At 46.0% G+C, this 20,803-nt stretch overlaps 1 protein-coding gene across 22 annotated transcripts in view; it reads right to left on the bottom strand.

Moving 5' to 3' along the window:
• The window catches only part of LOC130032902 (protocadherin gamma-C5), a 194,854-nt gene that overhangs the window by 70,847 nt on the left and 103,204 nt on the right, over positions 1 to 20,803 (bottom strand). Inside the window, exon 1 of one of the 22 annotated variants that reach the window (XM_056124558.1) lies at positions 18,170 to 20,599. The exons of 19 other annotated variants lie outside the window; for them this stretch is intronic. In XM_056124558.1, coding sequence (XP_055980533.1) covers positions 18,170 to 20,584 — 2,415 coding nt within the window. In that variant the 5' untranslated portion in view covers positions 20,585 to 20,599. Of the gene's footprint in view, positions 1 to 3,471; positions 5,911 to 13,686; positions 16,238 to 18,169; positions 20,600 to 20,803 lie in introns of those variants that run through there. 2 more of the 22 variants (XM_056124541.1, XM_056124550.1) reach the window with 2 other exon arrangements.

Genomic DNA, 20,803 nt, shown 5'->3' with positions numbered 1-20,803 from the left:
CACAATAGAGTACTATGTAGCTTAACATAGTACTTCATCTTTTCTAACGAAAATTTACATACATGTGGTACTACATGGAAAGTATCGTGCTAAGCGAAATGAGTCAGAAAGAGAGGGACAGAAAGAAAGATTGCATTCATCTGGGGAACATAAAGTAACAAAATAGGAGATTGACACCCAAGAATAGCTGAGATATGTACCAGGAGGTTTACTCCATGGCTTGGAGGTCAGCCGCACATGCTAGGGGAAAAGGCAGCTCAGATAGAGAAGAGAGCACCAAATAAAGGGTGTCGGGAGGATCCTCCGAGGATGGGAGATGCATGCTGAAAGTAGACTATAGACTGTACATGATTGCCACTCAATTCCTCTTTTGCAAACCATAGAACCCAAAAGGGGGGAGAGAGAGAGAGAGAGAGAGAGAGAGAGAGAGAGAGAGAGAGAGAGAGAGAGAGAGAGAGAGAGAACAAAAGTGAATGCCCTGCCACAAGAGGCAGGGTGAGATGGGGTATGGGGTGGTGGTGGGAGGGATACTGAGATCATTGGTGGTGAAGAATGGGCACTGGTGGAGGGATAGGTACTCGATCATTGTATAACTGAAACCCAAGCACAAAAATTTGTAAGTCTACCACTGTACCTCATGGTGTTTCACTAATAAAAATTTTTAAAAATTATTTAGAAAACTCCATGTTTGTAATTTCATTTAGAACTTAATGTCAATATAATGTGTTCACTTTTAGATAAACTCAAAACCTTTTTAAACTTAGACAAATAAAATCACACAATATTCTCTCCTCTTTTTAAATTTAGTATTTAGGGGAGCCACATCCAGCAGTTCTCAGGTTTGTTCCTAGCTCTGTGCTCAAGGATCACTCCCGGTGGACTCACCTATGCGGTGCCTGGGATTGAACCCACATTAGCCAAAGACAATACAAATGCCTTATCTGCTGTACTATTGCTCTTATCCACTATTGTGTTATTTTTATTTATTTATTTATTTATTTACTATTGCTGCAGAGTGAGATACAGAGTTACAAAGATGTTTGTGCTCAGGTTTCAGTCATAAAATGCTCCAATATCCATCCCTCCACCAGTGTACATTTCCATTTCTCACCATCAATGACCCCAGTTCCCTTCCTCCCACCTGCCCAGCCTGCCTCTATGGCAGGCACTTCTTGCTCTCTCTCTCTCTCTCTCTCTCTCTCTCTCTCTCTCTCTCTCTCTCTCTCTCTCCCTCCCTCCCTCCCTCCTTTTGGGCATTATGGTTTGCCAAACAGATACTGAGATGTTATCATGTTTGTTCCTTTACCTACTTTCAGCATGCAGTTCTTATCTAGTGATCATTTCCAACTATCATTGCCACCATGGTTTCTTCTATATCCCAACTACCTTACCATTATTGTATTTTTTTTAAAAGACAGGAAACAAATAAAGAGAAAAGAATGAGGATTTAACTGGAGCAATAGTATAGTAGGTAGGGCGCTTGCTCAGCTGACCAGGCGCTTAGTATAGTAGGTAGGGTGCTTGCTCAGCTGACCCAGTATCCCATATGATCTCTGAGCACCACCAAGAGTAATTACTGGGTGCATAGCGAGAAGTAACTTACCCCTGAGCACCACTGCATGTGGCTTCCAAAGCATAAAACAAAATAAGAATAAGGATTTATGCTATGCTATATTCCATTACAGAATTCATCAAAAGAAACCAAGTTTCTAATGGATCTGAAGAGACAGTACGGGGGTTAAGGTGCTTGCTTTGCTTATGCTACATGTAGTCCCCAGAGTACTGCCAGAAGTGATCCATTAGCACAGAACCAGAAATAAGCCCTGAGCACAGCTGGATGTGGCCAAAAAAAGAGAAAGAAACCAAGCTTCTCACAGATTTCAGCAATGTTTTCCCAAAAATAATATTATATTATGCAATAAAGCATAAGAATCTCAAGAAACACTTAGTACCTTTACAGTTTCAAGACAAATTTACGTCTGTGAAAATTATGGGAAATTTAGTGTAAGAAGAATTTGTACAAATTTCCAAAATCCACTCAAAGTTGTTTAACATTGATTAAATGTAAATTTAATTTTTTAACTTCCTCAAAGCTATTAAGATCACCAGTGGGAGGGTGCAGGGAAGTGACTATATGGCAGAGGGCATGAGTTGCATGTGTGAGGGAGTACCTAAGTTAGTTTCCCAGCACTGCTCCTAGCATCTCAACAGGTGCAAGTCCTCCACCCACCGCAACATCAAGAACATATTTATAATCTGTTAAAAAATATTTAAAAATCATTAGTGGGGTAAAATCTAACCTGGAAATACAGACAGAAATTATCTTCCCAAAATCTATAACATGGGTATACTTTTGAATCTTCACGATAAAACTTACATTGTGTTATTTCAGTGAGAAAATCCAAGTGACAAAATGACTCACCACACTTGCAAATTTTATGAATGATTTGAGATTATGAAATGAAATGACTTCATTCAAGAAGAAAAGATAAGGGGTCAGACAGTACCACAAGTAAGGATGACCAGGGTTTGATCACCAGCACCACATATGGTCCCCTGAGGCCCATCAGAGTGATCCCTGAGCACAGAGCCAGGAGTTAGCCCTGAGCATTGCTAAATGTAGCCCCCAAACTCAAAAATCAAAAAAAAAATAAAGGATAAACATATGCTTTCCCAATGACCAGAAAGAATGAAAACACTTTGAAATAAACAAAGCACATTTTGTGAATTTCTCATAATTTCAGTTGCTGGTAATGTATAAGTTGTCCCATTAACTTTTGAAAAATTAAATCACCATGAAATACAGTTACAAAGTTATTCATGATTGGGTTTCAGTCATACAATGTTCCAACACTCATCCCTCTACCAATGTCCCCAGATTTCTTCCCACATCCCCAGTCTGCCCTTACATTATCTCATTAATTTAAAATATATTTAATAATTAATATATATTTATTATATTTATTCCCTAAAGAAGAACGTGTTTGGGGAGAGAAAGTACAGTGCTTGCCTTGCATGTGGTCAACCCTGGTTCAGTCCCTGGTTAATGTATATGGTGTTCCCCACCCCAAGCACTGAGCCAGAAGCCCTGCACAACAACCAGTGGGGCTCCCAAACCAAAACACATATACATGCACAAACAAAAAGAATGTGTTCTAAACAGAAAAATTGGAATCAGGTATGCAAAATAAAAGTTTTGTGGCCAATGGTGAATCAATTAAAACAGGAAGAGTTTAATAGTTGGTAACTCAAATATAAAATTATATGCAACATTAAAAATGCAAAGTAGATATACATTTATAGTATATAAATACATTTTAAAATGTTATAAGTAGATAAAAGTGAAGATGGTAGGGTTGTCTTTGATGTCTGCCATATATGTATATACATATGTATGAATAGTATTTGCTTTACATAAAGTTTGAACACATATTTAATCAAAGCTCATAAAAGAATTTTTTATAAACTCACCTGAATTAATGCATGATTATCTCTAGAAAATGCTGAATCACCTGACACCAAGAGGGGCTCACTTTTCTCACAGCTCTCATGGCTGATGAGTGTGTCTGCATAGTTGGGCTGCGGGAAGATCAGGTGACTCTTGCGCGAGTCCGCAGTCAATGACACCTCATGCGAATAGGTCTGCAGGAAAGCCCGCACCCCATCCACACCCACAAAGTGCGAGGTAGGCACGCCAGCCAAGCCGCCCGCAGAAGCTTGAAGCAGGCGCGACGCATGCCAACGCCTCAGCCTGAGTGCCAGCAGCACAATGACGAAGGCCAGGAAGACACAGGAGACCACAGTCACCGCCACCACCAGGTAGAGTGTCAGGTCCGAGTCGTCCTGTTGGGCGGGGGCACTGATGCTGCCCAGGTCTGCCAGCACATCAGGGATGCTGTCTGCGATGGCCACGGTGAGCGTGACCGTGGCCGACAGGGGGGGCCGCCCGTGGTCCTGGACCCCCACCACCAGGCTCTGCTTGAGGGCATCTCTGTCCAGCAGGGCGCGTGCAGTGCGCACCTCGCCCGTGTGCAGCCCCACAGCGAACAACCCTGGCTCACTGGCCTTGAGCAGGCGGTAGGACAGCCAGGCATTCTGGCCTGAATCTCTGTCCACTGCCACCACCTTGGTCACCAGGTAGCCAGGCTCTGCAGATCGGGGGGTCAGTTCCACTCCAGTGGAGCCATCAGTGGGGAGTGTTGGGTGTAGGATTTCTGGTGTATTGTCATTCTGGTCCACAATAAACAGGCTCAGTGACACATTGCTGCTGAGTGGAGGATTCCCGCTGTCACATGCCATCACTTGTAACTTTAAGTCTCGGAATTGCTCATAATCAAAGGAGTACAAGGCATACAGGACACCTGTGTCCGAGTTGATGGAGACATAGGAGGACAGGGGTGCTCTCTGGAGGGTATCCTCCACAAGGGAATAAGTGATTTGGGCATTCGCCCCATGGTCAGGGTCATAGGCGCTCACAGATATTATGGAGGCCCCCTTGGGGTTGTTCTCTGATATAAAGGCAGAGTAAGAGGCATGAGAGAACTCAGGAGGGTTGTCATTTGTGTCTGCCACATTCAGTGAGATGTGCGTTTCAGTCGACAGTGAGGGACTTCCTCTGTCAGTGGCAGTCACAGTGATGTTGTAGCTGGGAATCAGTTCTCGGTCTAGGAGTGAGTCTGTCACTAAACTATAGTAATTTCCATAAGATTTTTCTAATTTAAAGGGAAGATTCCCTTTGATGGAGCAGATCACTTGTCCATTTTCCCCAGAGTCTTGATCATTCACATTTAAAAGGGCAATTAGTGTGCCTCGGGGAGAGTTTTCCAGAATGGAGTTGGAGAGAGAAGTGACAACTACTTCAGGGGCATTGTCATTTACATCCAAAACTGTGATCAGTACTTTGGCTTGAGCAGAATATCCCGCGTTATCCATTGCTTGCACTTCCATCTCATAGAATCCTGATTCCTCATGGTTCAGCTCCCCTTTTGTTGAAATCGTCCCTAAATTATTATCGAGTTCAAAAACCTGGGCAGCCTTGCTGTCCACATACCGGAAGGAATACGTCACTTCCGCATTGGCTCCTTCATCGGGGTCGGTGGCATTTACCACAAGCAACTTGGTGCCCACAGGCACATTCTCCGGAACGCTCATCTGGTACTCGGTTTGTGTGAACACCGGCGCGTTGTCATTCGCATCAACAACCATCACGCGGATGCTCGCGGTGCCCGTGCGCACTGGATCGCCTCCGTCAGAGGCCGTGAGAACCAGGTGGTGGATCGCCTCTTCCTCGCGGTCCAGTGCGCGCTCCAGCACCAGCTCTGGGTACTTGTTCCCATCCGCTCCGCTTCGCACGTCCAGGGAGAAGTGAATATTGCTACTGAGCTCATAGGTCTGCAGAGAGTTCTTTCCGATATCCGGATCCCAAGCGTGGGGAAGAGGGAATCGCATTCCAGTGGCTGCGTATTCACTCATTTTTATTTCTAATTCTCCTTCCCGAAAGTAGGGCGCATTATCATTAATGTCCCTCACTTCTACCAGCACCCCGTATATCTTCACTCCATCCTCCATCAGAATCTCCAGACTTAATTGACACTTGCTGGCCCCCGTACAGAGCTCCTCCCGGTCTATCCTGCCCGCCGTGACCAGGCTGCCGCTGCGCGGGTTCAGAGCAAAAAGTTGCGTCCTACCTCTGGAGACGATGCGGGTTCCGCGCTCCTCGAGTTCCCGGGGTTCCAATCCCAGATCCTTGGCGATGTTGCCCACCCGAGAGCCTTTTTCCAGCTCCTCAGGAATTGAATAATGGATTGGGGTGCATTCAGTTTCGCACAGAATTCCCAGGAGAACTCCCAGCAGGACCAGCCCTTTACAGTCCAGGTGCAACTGCGCAGAAATCATGGTCACTATCTCGAGGATTGTTTGCAGGTAGGTCTTCCTTTGACCACTGAAGTCAGGAGCAGCTCTTCGGTCCTAGGGATCCAGTAATTGTGGGGGAAGGAACCCCTCCACCCGGTTTGTTCTCAGTGAGGAGGTGGTTAGTTTTTACTCTCTCGGTGCTTTGTGCTAGGGAAGCATGCGCCACAAGCCCATCTTGGCTTTTCTCTCCGCGATTGGTGAACAGCGGCGCTTAGAGTCCTAACCAATAACTGCACAATATTGGACTCCAGGAAGGATTTTTGGGGTTTTAGTCCTTAAATAGCTCCACCTACTGTTCTTCAAGTACGGATGAAAGTGGAGCTCACAGTAGTTGTTTTAATCCAGATTTCTGTAACTTTTTATTTCCTATAATCTTAATATAGAACCACTTTGAGATTATCTTTAGGTGTATTTTACTTTTCCAATGAGGTTTTAAGTGATTTTGAAGTTTCAATATAAATTTTAACTTACAATTTTAGTAGACCTGCTTTATCACCCCTCCACACACACACCCAACATAACTCTAATGGGATATTTCCCTAGAAGTTTAGTAAATGTGATACAGTATTAAACTTTTTCCACTTAGTTATAATTTGGGGACAAATATTTTAATGTATTCTTAAACTTGCCTAAAAATTTGAAAGAACTATTTTAACAGGTTGTCGATATTAAATATTTAAAAATTTCATGATAATGTGAAAATCTAAAAATAGGAAATATTTTATACGTTAACAAAATCATATTGGGCAGGATGTCAACATTTGCAGAACAAAATGTAAGCATTCAACTGAAAGTTACTGGAAATAAGGCTAGTATTCCACAACTTTACTTGCAAATTATATTTCAAAAGAATATTATATTTCAAAATAGTAAGACAGTAATCCAAAGACTATTATGAACTTGCCATTCTGGGGTGTCATAAACCTAATTCCAGTTACTGAGAGATAATGGTAATAAATTTAGAAACCCATGAAAATATAAGAAAATCTCAGTTGTGTTTTCATGTGTGTAAATATTTAGATTCTAAGGACAAGCCTGTCATACTATCAAGTCATATCTGTAATATAAATTTTTGTTCTGAGGCCACTCCAGGTGGTGCTGGGGAGGGAAGGCTACATCGACTTTTTCCCACTTTATTTAAACACCAAGGTTTACAAAGTTGTTCATGATACATTTGTTACTTGCATTCGATATTCCAACCCCAATCCCACCACCACGATGACCTTCTCTCCACTACTGTCCCCTTGTTCCCAACCACCAGAAGGTGATTTCTGACTCCAGGCTCAGAGTTCACTCCTCAGGGTGACTGGAGGAGCATGAGGTGTCAGAGATCAATCAAAACTAGATCTCCTGCATACCAAGATGCGCTCAGCCTCTTGAGTCACCTCTCTGGTCCTCTAATTATGTATTTTATTTTGTGGGAAATTGGACCATAGGCTGCAGGCTTAGGGTCTTTTATTATGGCTCTGAGCTCAGGAATGATCCTTTGCAGTCCTTGGGGTCCATATGCAGTGCCACAATCAAACAGGGCTTGGTCACATATAAGGCAATGCCTTGCCTCCTGTACTACAGCTGTGGTCCCTCCAATTATATGTTTTAAATTGGGAGGAAAGCTACAGATAGCTCTGGGAAAATACTGGATATAAAATTGACCTATTCAGTGGAATTCACAGAATCCTTAGTAAATACCTGGATATCATCAAGTCATTACTATGCCCTTATTCTTAAAGCCTTTTCTCATGCATTTTCTTCTGTGATAGTACAAAGAATAAAGACTTGTATACTCAAAATACTGATGTTCTGAGGATGAGAAACACCTACAAAAAGAAAACATTTAGGTTTCAGTTAAAACTATTTAAATGATAGAAGAATCATACTGTGCATTTTACATAGTGAAGGAAATTTTGTGTGTTTAAAGAATGCAAGAGAAAGACTGTCAAAATATTTCATATTAGAGTTAAAAGGGAAGGTACTGGCGCACACCGACAAGAATAGAAAGTACTGAGAAAGAACAAAGAAACCTAGATACTGTCTGTTTAAAAATTTCCTACCAAAATATTGGTCTGAAAATGAAATCAAACTCACTTACAAATAAAAGGCATTCATTGACACTTACATGAACAGAAGTGACCCGGTTAGAGATTAACTCGTCATTCTCTTTAGTGACATTTACTACTGAAGCAGCTTCATTGGAAAGATTTTGTTCTTGAGGTGGGACCATTTCTGGTGACATGGTGAGAAAGTTAAAACTCGTTTTCTGAGAATTGGAAGCAACGTATAGGTTGTAGGAGTAGGGCAAAGTTCCTTCGTTGTAGCCGGGAGAAAACCCTGGTCCAGTCTTAGAACACAGGCTCGACTGAAAGCAGCCCCGGTTGGACAGCCTGGAAGAGCCTCGCAGACGCAAAGCGATGGCCAGGATTACCGCCAGGAGGAAGAGCACTGAAATGAGAGCCAAGGCCACCACCAAGTAAAACTGCAGCTCAGCCTGAGGGTCAGACGCTTTAGGCTCATCGCTGAGATCAGGCAGCGCCTCCTGCAAGCTGTCCGCAAAGACCAGGTGCAGAGTGGCGGTGGCAGACAGGGGAGGCTGACCCCCATCGCGCACTGCCACCAGCAGGCGCTGACGCGCCGCGTCCCGGTCGCCCAGGGCGCGCGCAGTGCGCACCTCCCCCGTGCGCAGCCCCAGGCTGAAGAGTCCAGGCTCGCTGGCCTGCAGCACGTGGTACGACAGCCAGGCGTTGTGTCCCGAGTCTGCGTCCACCGCCACCACCTTGGTGACCAGGTAGCCGGGCTCTGCGGCGCGCGGCACCGTGTCGAAGAGCGCCGCGCCGTCGGGCCCCAGCGCGGGGTACAGCACCCGCGGCGCGTTGTCGTTGCGGTCGCCCACCAGCACGCGCAGGCTCACGTTGGCGCTGAGCGCGGGCGCGCCCTGGTCGCGGGCCTGCAGCGTCAGCTCGAAGGCGCGCAGCTGCTCGTGGTCGAAGGCGCGCTGCGCGAACACCACGCCGCTGTGCGCGCTCACAGACACGTAGGACGCCAGCTCGCGTGGCGCCAGGTCGCTGGCCACGATGGCGTAGGATACTTGGCCGTTGGCGCCCAGGTCGGGATCGGAAGCGCTGACCTGGGCGATGGAGGCGCCGGGAGGGTTGTTCTCGTCCACGTGGACCACGTAGCACGCCTGCTGGAAAACTGGCGCGTTGTCATTGATGTCCCTTATATCTAGAGTGACGCTTCCGCTGGCAGAAAGGGGCGGCTTGCCGCTATCGGTGGCTGTGATGGTAACATTGTACTGGGAGACCTGCTCCCGGTCCAGAGCCCCATCGGTCACGAGCTTATAGTAATTGTTGGCGGAAGATTTAATTCTAAATGGCACTTTTTCTTTAATAAAGCATGTGACTTTTCCGTTTTCTCCCGAATCTTTATCATGTGTTTTGAATAGAGCAATCACTGTTCCGGGTTCTGCGTCCTCTGTTATGGAACTAGACACCGAAGTGAAAACTACTTCTGGGGCATTGTCATTCTCATCTAAAATTTCCAGTATAATTTTACATTCCGTGGCCATCCCTCCACCATCCCTGGCTTCTATGCTTATGCTATAGCTGCTCTGAATTTCAAAGTCTATTGGATCTTTGGATTTAATTTCTCCGCTTTGATGGTCTATCATAAACATATTTTCAATGTCTTGGTGTGTTTTGAAGAAGTATCTGATTTCTGCATTGATGCCTTCATCCTGGTCAGTAGCATTCACCGTTAGCAAGGAGGTGCCTGGGGGCAAGTTCTCCCTAAGGCTAACACTGTATACATCCTGACTGAACACTGGTGGATTATCATTGGCATCTGTGACCTTGATCTTGATTTTTGCTGTACCAGTTCGGACAGGATTGCCCCCATCCAATGCTGTCAGGACCAGGATGTGGGAGCTTTGCTGTTCCCGGTCTAGCGGTTTCTCCAACACTAACTCTGGGACATTCTTGCCTTCAGTCTTGTCCTTCACCATCAGAGAGAAATGCTTATTGTCGCTGAGTTGGTAAGTCTGGAGAGAGTTAGGCCCTACATCTGCATCTATAGCAGACTCCAGACCAAACAGAGTTCCTGGAATTGCAAGTTCATTGACTTGTAAAACAATGCTATCTTGAAGGAAACGAGGGGAATTATCATTTATATCTTCTATCACAACATCTATGTGAAAAACATTCAGAGGATTCTGCGCTACGATCTCTAAGGGCAGGACACACAAAGGCTTTTGGCTACACAGCATCTCCCTGTCTATTCGGTCGCTTACAAGCACATCTCCATTGTCCACGTTCACAGTAAAGTATTGTTTCTCTGCACTGACTCTGAGGTTTCTGGCCAATAGATCCCGGACTTGCAGCCCCAGGTCCTCAGCAAGATTCCCCACCACAGAGCCCCGGGGCATTTCTTCAGTTATGGAGTAGCGGACCTGCTGAGAAAGGGCCCCACAGAACAAAGGCAGCAGGAAGGAAAAAAGTACTTGCCGCTGTGGGATACAGCTCCTCCTCCGCTTCACCCTACTTCCCATTCTTCTCTGCGTCGCTGCAGCCATGGGATGCCTAAATTATTTCCTTCCACCACGTAGAAAACTCAACGAACCCAGTTTGAAGGCATCCGATTTTAAATTCTGGAATCAGATTTGCTGAGCAGGGACCCTGAGTCCACTTCTTTTCCAACTCGCTTCTTTGTCTGCGCAGAAAATCCCAGGTAGATGCCAAGCACAGTTCTTGCAGCGCGTTGGCCAACAGCGGCGCTCAGAGTCTGTTTAGAAAACTGCACTCAGCAGCCTTGAAAATAATGGGATTCCACATTATAACAGTTATGTTGGACTGATGTATAGGGGAGGGTTAGTCTGTGTTCCGGACATGTCTATTTTCCAGTGCCTGATATCATAGCAGTCATAGTATCCTATGGAAGTCATTGATCATCAGTGAGAAAACTATGCCTCTTTCTAATCAGAGAAAATGCACATATTGGAAGAACAGGGAGAACCTCTCCAAACAAAGAAAAAAGGAAGACCACGTGTGAAAATCACCTCACCGTGTGATATGGGGGAAGATCTGACAGTTATGAAATGATTCCAAGTATTATCTTCATTTTTGTGTTCAGATCATTTTTCTTTTTTACAAAAGGAAACTGGAGGAGAGTCAAAGCTAGGAGTATACTCAGGATAAGGATGACCAAAGCCAGAAAGTCTCTGTTACTTAAAAATACATTTATGGAAAGGATTATGGCTTTATGCTTTCTAACTCTAGTGAGTTACCATCAGAATGTAATGACATGAAATGTAAGACTGTATTTTTTTTATCCTTATATTTGCTGTATCATATGTTGTGCTCTAAGAGAACATTATTGTTACCTCAGAGTTGAAATAACTTTTTAAATCTCAAATTTGAAAGCCAGCCTTTCCTTTTTATTTTTCAAGATTTTTGTTGTCAGCTTCTAACTAGTTCAGACTATGTATATACATATACATATATAGTATGAACCTTCACTTCGTACCTAATACTTTATTCATCAATTTCAGTTCACACAAAATGCCTTAACTGTTTTTGCTCTCTGGCACTCATAAGCACATATTCTACCACTATACATAAAAAACTATACATAAAACACTCTTTTTTTATGATTTCAAGAAAAAAACTAGGATTCTGCTGTAAGACTCCCACCTCCAGTGAAGTACTTTTCACCCATATTTAATTGCATTAAGGTTAGTTCCTACTAACCTTAATGCAAGGAATATGAATATGCAAGTAAATGAGATTGAAAATCCAGAAGTGTGGGTGTTAGAAGTTGAATTGATCATGGAAATGACATCTGTCCTCAAGTGCTCTAAATAGGTCTTATTTTCTCAAATGACTCCCCTGGACATTGCCTCAGATAACACGTGTATGTTATCAGGAAACTATAAGGGTAAGTAGGTTCTTTTGTTTGTTTTGGGGTGATGCCCAGCCGTGTTCAGGGCTTACTCCTGGCTCTGTGCTCAGGGATCACTCCTGGCATGGCTGGGGAGAACATACGGGATTCTAGGGTTTGAACCAAGGTCAGTCTCGTGCAAGTCAAGCACCTTATCTGCTGTACTTTTTATTGCTCTAACCTCAGGGTGAGAAGGTTCTGAATATAAAAACCATATACTTATATAGAATCTGAGTTGATTAAAGTAATTCTGAAGGAATCTATGATTCATGGGCATATTGGCAACAAATATCCAGAGGAACAGTAGCTAAATAAGTCTCAAAAGGGCTGACTATATACTCCTCTTTTATTCACATGAACTACAAACTATTAAATTGGAAAAATGTAATCATTCCTAGCAGAGTCTGAAAGTTGCCTTTTCTGAGAAGCACAGATTCAAAATTATTTCTATGTTCACAACATTAAAAATCTTAAAATATATACAGACACTAAAGTACAAGTAAAACAATAAAGAAAATAATCCCTCTTTAATTAATATTTTTGTTTTGGGTCTGGGTCATGCCTAATGGTGCTCTGGGCTACTTCTGGACCAGTACTCAGGGGTCACTCTTACAAAAGGTTGGAGGGCCATTTGCATGTCATTGGTTGAACAGGTCAGTCTCATGTAAGGCATGCACTAAACAACACATCTCTCTGACCCAACAATTCCACTTTTATGGGAACACATCCAACGATTCCCAGAAGCTACAGAACTATACCTTGTTCTGTAGTGCTTGGGAGCCATGTAATGCCAATAATCAAGCTCAGGGCTTGACATATTCCAAGCACATGTACTGTCACTTCAGCTATATCCCTGGCACAACAATTCAATTATTTTCTCAGAATAATCTAATGAAATCATGGTAGAAACAGAAAAGATAACTAGCGATTACAAGGAAGAGTTTTATATTTCCTATCCCAAGAAAGTATAGTGATTAAAATATAGACAATCTGTTTTAGTAGAAGAAATAAATGAGATAAAGCTGAAATAACCAGCAAAATCTAAACTTTATCAGACATAAAATAATAAATTTAAGATAAAAAATAGAATTTACTAGTAACACTGAGAACTAAGTTTACAACGTGTATTTATGTGCATGTGTGTTGAGTATAAGTGAATATATCAATAAACAAGCCAGAGAATGCTATGAATCAACATGGACAAATATGAAAGTGAAGAAAAATATGGTAGAATATAGTTAAAAATCAGTGAAGATAGAATAGGGAAATGAACAAAATGTGAATCATTAATTTGAATCATAACCAGTTTACACTGAATGCCAAACACCATGATAGAAAAATACTACTACAATTTAAGTTACTATAAAGCAAACCATGATAACTGAACCATACACTCAAAATCAAAAGAAAATATTCCAGGAGGAAAATGATTCACAAAGTGTTTTGGGAAAGAGATTGTAACTTGATATGAGGAAAAGTAGAGAAACTTACATATACTGCTCTAAATACGGACTGGAGAAATAGTACGGAGGATAAGGTGCTTGCCTTGCCTACAGCCCACCCCGGTTCAATACCCAGTACTACTTATGGTCTCCCAAGCACTAGCAGGAGTGCTCCCTGAGAAAAGAGGCAGGAGCAGTTCCTGAAGTGCCACTGAGTGTGGCATATACATATACACATAAATATGGATGAACTGGATATAAAGCTTGTCCCACAGTACTCCCCAAACAACCCATTATGTAAAACAGACAATTAAAAATCAGGCTCAGAGAAATAAAATAAAATAGCTATCTGAAAGACTTGTGCAGAAATATCAGTAATAGGGTAGCAAGAAATAGGTCTCACCTGAGTAGAATCACATTTGCCTAAACCGGTAGCTGAATCGTCTGCTATCAAGAGGGGCTCACTTTTCTCACAGCTTTCATGGCTGATGAGTGTGTCTGCATAGTTGGGCTGCGGGAAGATCAGGTGACTCTTTCGTGAGTCCGAAGTCAGCGACACCTCATGTGAGTAGGTCTGCAGGAAAGCCCGCACCCCGTCCACACCCACAAAGTGTGAGGCGGGCACACCAGCCAAGCCGCCCGCAGAAGCCTGCAGCAGGCGCGACGCATGCCAGCGCCTCAGCCTGAGTGCCAGCAGCACAATGACGAAGGCCAGGAAGACACAGGAGACCACGGCCACCGCCACCACCAGGTAGAGTGTCAAGTCTGAGTCGTCCTGCTGGGTGGGGGCACTGATGCTGCCCAGGTCTGCCAGCACATCAGGGATGCTGTCTGCGATGGCCACGGTGAGTGTGACCGTGGCCGACAGAGGGGGACGCCCGTGGTCTTGGACCCCCACCACCAGGCTCTGCTTGAGGGCATCTCTGTCCAGCAGGGCGCGTGCAGTGCGCACCTCGCCTGTGTGCAGCCCCACAGCGAACAGCCCTGGCTCGCTGGCCTTGAGCAGGCGATAGGACAGCCAGGCGTTCTGGCCTGAGTCTCTGTCCACTGCCACCACCTTGGTCACCAGGTAGCCTTGCTCTGCAGATCGGGGAGCCAGCTCCACCCCAGTGGAGCCATCAGTGGGGAGTGTGGGGTACAGGATCTCAGGAGCGTTGTCATTTTGGTCCAACACAAATATGCTCAGTGACACATTGCTGCTGAGTGGCGGGTTCCCACAGTCCCGCGCTGTCACCCACAACTGCAGGTCCCGGAACTGCTCATAGTCAAAGGAGCGCAGTGCATAGAGGACACCTGTGTCCGAGTTGATGGAGATGTAGGAGGACAGGGGTGCTCCTTGGAAGGTATCCTCAGCAAGAGCGTAAATGATCTGGGCATTCTCTTTGCTGTCCCTGTCAAATGCAGCCACGGAGAAGAAGGAGGCACCTCTGGGGTTGTTTTCAGGAATATAGGCAGAGTAAGAGGAGCGAGCAAAGGTGGGTGGGTTGTCATTGTCATCTGCCACAATCAGTGAAATACGAGTTTCTGTAGATAAGGGTGGACTTCCCTGATCTGTGGCTGTCAATGTTATGTTATAGCCCTGGACCTGCTCCCTGTCCAGTTCTCTATTTGTTATCAATTTGTAATAATTTCCATAAGTCTTCTCTAATTTAAAAGGCAGATTGTTAGGAATGAAACAGGAGACTTGACCATTTCCCCCGGAATCTTGATCTTGCACGTTTAGAAGAGCAATTACTGTTCCTGGAGGAGAGTTCTCCAGCACTGAGTTACTAGAAGAAGTGATAGTGATTTCAGGAGCATTATCATTCACATCCAAGACTGTGACCAACATCTTAACAGTAGTGGAGAGACCTCCTCCATCTTGGCCTCGAATTTCCATCTCATAGAATCTATATTTCTCAAAATCCAGAGACCCGCGTATGAAGACTTCTCCTGACTTAGAATCCAAGTGGAATGTTTCTGATGCTTTTCCTTCCACATTCAGGAATGAATACACTACTTCCCCGTTTGTTCCTTCATCCGGATCAGTTGCATTTACAATGAGCACCCGGGTTCCAGGGTTAAGGTTCTCAGGAACGCTCACTTGATAGACAGACTGTGTGAACTTCGGAGCATGGTCATTGATATCGAGGACCACCACACGAATGGGAACAGAGCCCTGGCGGATGGGCTCTCCTCCGTCTAAGGCTGTGAGGAGAAGGTGGTGAAAGGCCTCCTTCTCCCGGTCCAAGCTCCCCTCCAGCACGAGCTCAGGGCTATTGGTCCCACTGGTTCCACCACGCACTTGCAAGGAAAAGTAACTATTAAGGTTGAGCTGGTAGCGCAGAAGAGAGTTCACTCCCACGTCTGGATCCCTTGCGTTAGGCAGGGGAAATCGCGATCCCTGAGTTGCTTGCTCACTGATTTTGATCTCTATTTCCTCCTCCGGGAAGCGGGGGGCATTGTCATTAATGTCCATTATTTCCACCTCCACTCCGTAAATCTTCAGAGTGTCTTCCACAAGGATTTCCATATTCAGTAAACAAGAAGACTCGGTCTCACAGAGTTCTTCCCGGTCTATCCTGCCCGCTGTGACCAAGCTGCCACTTGGCGGATTCAGCGCGAAAAGCTGCGTCTTTCCTCTGGAGACGATGCGGACTCGGCGATGCGCCAGCTCCCAGGGCTCCAGCCCCAGATCCTTGGAAATATTGCCCACAAAGAAGCCTTTGTCCGTCTCTTCGGGTACCAAGTATCGGATCTGCCGGGCCCCAGACTCCCGCAACATCCCCAGGAAGATGCACACCAGGACGAGTCCGCTGCAGTGCAGGCGCGGAAGCCGTTTCGCCATGGCTGAGTCTTTATTTCGGGGTTTTCGTGAGTCGTTTGTTCTGAATCTGATTATCTTTGCAAAGTTCCGAGACGCCTGCATCCGAAACGTATCCGCGAAGAAAAAGTGGTTTAAGTTTCCAGCGTCAGAATCTGTGAGTCTCCATCGCTTTCTGCTTTGTGTGGTAGATGTGGAGGGAGGGAGGGTCTGTAGCGCGGTTTCATTCCCCCATTGGTGAACAGCGGCGCCTAGAGCCCAATCTTATTATTGCAACAAGTAACAAACCCACCTAATGCAGGGCTGAAAAAATTACTTTTTCAGAGAATCACACGTATTTATGAAGTTTAAAGTTGTAAACAAAAGGGCTACTTTAAGTCATATTAAATTTTTACCAAGAACACTTGCGAAGGGACAACTACTATTAGTTATTTTGTTATTATATATGTAATACAATAGTACCGATATTATTCTTTTATACTTGAGGGGCTGCTACACCATGCCCACCACCAGACAACTAGGATTAGATTAAATTATTTTTTCAAGTGTAATTAGAGTTGAAAACTTGCAGATTGGATTTAGTTACTATTGATGTTTACTGACTTAAGTGAGGAGGCTATGTGGATGTAGAACATAGCTCCCCAAAATTATTAGCCAGGATGCCTGACTGTACTTCTTACCAATGTGTTTTGATTTTTCAAAGTAAAAATGTCTGGGAAAAATTGAAAGGCATTAAGTTGTCCTTTAAAATACCAAAACAAAAATACAACTCTATTGGACTAGAGTGAAGTGATAGTACAGCCAGTAGGGAGCTTGCCTTGCATATGACCAACCGATGTTTGATCCCTGGTGCTACATATGGTTCCCCAAGCCTTGCCAGGATATCACTCCTGAGCACTCAAGTATATATCACTGTATCACCGTCATCCCTTTGTCCATAGGTTTACAAGAGTGGGCACCAGCGGGAACGTCTCTATTCCTCCCAGCACTGAGATTTTAGCAGCCTCTCCTTACTCGTCTTTTCCCAAAGATTGGAGGCTCTTTCAGGGACAGGGGAATGAGACCTGTTGTCTACTGGTTTTGGCATATCAAATACGCCATGGGGAGCTTGCCAGGCTCTGGCCATGCGGGAGGGATACTCTCTTACCTTGCCAGGCTGAGAGGCATATATTTATATATTTCTATGATCTGTTGCCTACTGTCTGAACCCCATCAAATATGGTGTGGTAATTATGGAAAATGAGTAGGAAGTGTCTTATAATGTGTCCGGAAAGCGGGCCTGGAGCATGGTGGCAGTTGGGTAGTGGAGGTCAGCTGCTGGGGCTGGGTTCCTTGGGGCGGGGAGGGCTCCTATCCGCCCCACTCTGGGGCTCCCCGAGTGAAAACAACCTGGCACGCAGTCCTCAAATATGTATATATATATGTATCATATTCTTAAGCAAAATGCATACTCACGGTCACGGTCCTTCCGTTGTTCATCGATTTGCTCAAGCGGGCCCCGTAAGGTCTCCATCATGAGACTTGTTGTTACTGTGTTTGGCATATCCAATACGTCATGGGTAGCTTGCCAGGCTCTGCCGTGCGAGCGAGATACTCTCGGTAGCTTGCCAGGCTCTCCAAGAGGGGTGAAGGAATCGAACTCGGGTCGGCCATGTTGGCCACTTGTAAGGCAAACGCCCTACCGCTGTGCTATCGCTCCTACCCAAAAATGCATACTATTTAATTTAAATATCATTAGATATTTCTTGTTATATATTTTACCTTAAAATGCCTTTGATTAGTTGGACCACAGCATATTATTTTAGTCTTAACAGTGATGCACAAGGCTGAGAGAGATTAACAGGGTTTAAACCCTTGCCTCCCATGTGGTACCACATGGTCCCTAAGGACAGCTAGGAACAACTCAGAGCTGAGAGCCTGGAATAGCCTACTAGTACTGCAGGGTATGGAATAAAGGTGATATGCACATTTAACTTATTTTTATTTTAGGAATGTTTCAATTAAACTAGAATCATGAAACCTGCACTGCATTGGAATATATCAGCATACTGGAACATACAATGCATTATTTTAAACTACTTACCTGTTTAAAGGGCGTCTTATCTGTATCAACACTAGGCGTTAAAATGTTAGCCAAAAGCACTGAAGAGGTATCTTTGTTGAGAATATCTTGTGTGGCTGGACAGTGGTCAACAGATGTGAGGAAGTTAAATTCTGCATTAGTTTGATCTCTAGGCACACACAAATTATAGGCATAAGGTAATGTTCCCTCATTATAATTCGGAGGAATCTCAGGCTTGGAACAGAGAACAGAACCAAAACACCCTTGAGCGGCGGGGCTAGAAGAGTGTCGTAGGCGCAAAGCGATGGCCAGAATCACTGCCAGGAGGAAGAGCACTGAAATGAGAGCCAAGGCCACCACCAAGTAAAACTGCAGCTCAGCCTGAGGGTCAGACGCTTTAGGCTCATCGCTGAGATCAGGCAGCACCTCCTGCAAGCTGTCCGCAAAGACCAGGTGCAGAGTGGCAGTGGCAGACAGGGGAGGCTGACCCCCATCGCGCACCGCCACCAGCAGGCGCTGACGCGCCGCGTCCCGGTCGCCCAGGGCGCGCGCAGTGCGCACCTCCCCCGTGCGCAGCCCCAGGCTGAATAGTCCGGGCTCGCTGGCCTGCAGCACGTGGTACGACAGCCAGGCGTTGTGTCCCGAGTCTGCGTCCACCGCCACCACCTTGGTGACCAGGTAGCCGGGCTGCGCGGCGCGCGGCACCGTGTCGAAGAGCGCCGCGCCGTCGGGCCCCAGCGCGGGGTACAGCACCCGCGGCGCGTTGTCGTTGCGGTCGCCCACCAGCACGCGCAGGCTCACGTTGGCGATGAGCGCGGGCGCGCCCTGGTCGCGGGCCTGCAGCGTCAGCTCGAAGGCGCGCAGCTGCTCGTGGTCGAAGGCGCGCTGCGCGAACACCACGCCGCTGTGCGCGCTCACAGACACGTAGGACGCCAGCTCGCGCGGCGCCAGGTCGCTGGACACGATGGCGTAGGACACGTGGCCGTTGGCGCCCAGGTCGCGATCGGAGGCGCTGACCTGAGCGATGGAGGCGCCGGGAGGGTTGTTCTCGTCCACGTGGACCACGTAGGACGCCTGCTGGAAAACTGGCGCGTTGTCGTTCACATCGCCAATGTGCAGGGTGATGGTGGAGCTGGAGGAGAGGGGCGGCTTGCCCCTGTCGGTGACTGTGATGGTGAGATTGTATTCCGGCGTCTGCTCTCTGTCTAGGACACCGTCTGTCACTAGTTTGTAGTAATTATTACCTGAAGAAAGTATCTTAAAAGGAACATCTCTTCCTATATTACACGTGACTTCTCCATTTTCCCCGGAATCCCGGTCCCGCGTTTTGAAGAGAGCCACAACCATTCCAGGGCGGGAATCCTCCAGAATTTCCTCAGACAGTGAAGTGATGATTATTTCCGGATTGTTGTCGTTTTCATCCAGAACTTCTATGATCACTTTACACTGTGTAGAGAGGGATCCTCGGTCCTTTGCTTCTATATCCATAATGTATCTTTCAACGTCTTCAAAGTCCAAGGGTTGATGAGTTGTAACGGTTCCTGAGTTAGAATCCAGAGAGAAAACTCTCTGGGCTTTGTCAGTCACACCAACAAAGGAGTAGGTGACCTCTGCATTGACGCCTTCATCAGGGTCTGTGGCTTTCACTCTGAGCACGGAGGTACCTGGGGGTACATCTTCAGAAAGACTGACTCTGTACACGTTCTGGCTGAACTGCGGCGCATTATCATTGGCATCCACCACCTTGACTCGAATCTGAGTGGTGCCACTTCTCGGTGGGTCCCCACTGTCTATAGCTGTGAGCACCAAAAGGTGTGTACTCTGTGTTTCTCGGTCAAGGTTCTTCTTCAGCACTAATTCTGGATATTTGCCACCATCGGGATTGTCTTTCATCACCAATGAGAAATACTCGTTTGGACTTAGTTGGTATTTACTTAGTGAATTCATACCAACATCAAGATCTTTCGCAGAGTCAAGAATCATTCCCACTCCCAAACTGGCAGATTCACTGATTTCTAAGTTTATTTCCTCTTTATCGAACCGAGGAGCGTGATCATTGATATCCTCAACCACCACAGTGATATGAAAAATATTTAAAGGATTTTCCACCACGGCTTCCAACTGCAACTCACACCTTCTTTTCTCTCTGCATATCTGCTCTCGGTCTATTCGGTCCTTCACCAGCAAGTCCCCGCTCTCCGCGTCTACAGAGAAAAGCAGCTTCTCCGCATTAACGCGCAGCTTGCGAGCAGACACATCCAGGACACTGAGCCCTAGGTCCTTGGCGAGATTCCCCACCACCGAGCCTTTGGCCAGCTCCTCGGGGATGGAGTAGCGGACGGGCTCGCCGAGCGCGCGGTGGAACAAAGGCAGCAGGAAGGCAAACAGTACCTGCGGCCGGCCGGCGGGGCGTCTGTGCGCGCAGCTCCCTCCCATGGCGCGCTCTTCTTCTCTCAGGCTCCCAGTCTTCCAGTTGGGAGAAAACGCTCACTATGGCCCCGGAGGGACTAGGGGAGCCCCAGTCTTTAGGGTTAGAATCCGAGCAGTCCGGGCGGAGTCTCCGCGGCCAAGAGTTCCCAGGGTGTAAGGGGGTTTCTTTCTCTGTGTGTTGGTGACTGCGCTGGGAATCCCAGGCTACAGGCTGCGGAATATCCC

Source organism: Sorex fumeus, unplaced genomic scaffold (assembly GCF_029834395.1).
Source record: "Sorex fumeus unplaced genomic scaffold, SorFum_2.1 ptg000051l, whole genome shotgun sequence".
In the NCBI taxonomy this organism is placed as follows: domain Eukaryota; kingdom Metazoa; phylum Chordata; class Mammalia; order Eulipotyphla; family Soricidae; genus Sorex; species Sorex fumeus.
This window is presented reverse-complemented; position numbering and strand designations above follow the sequence as displayed.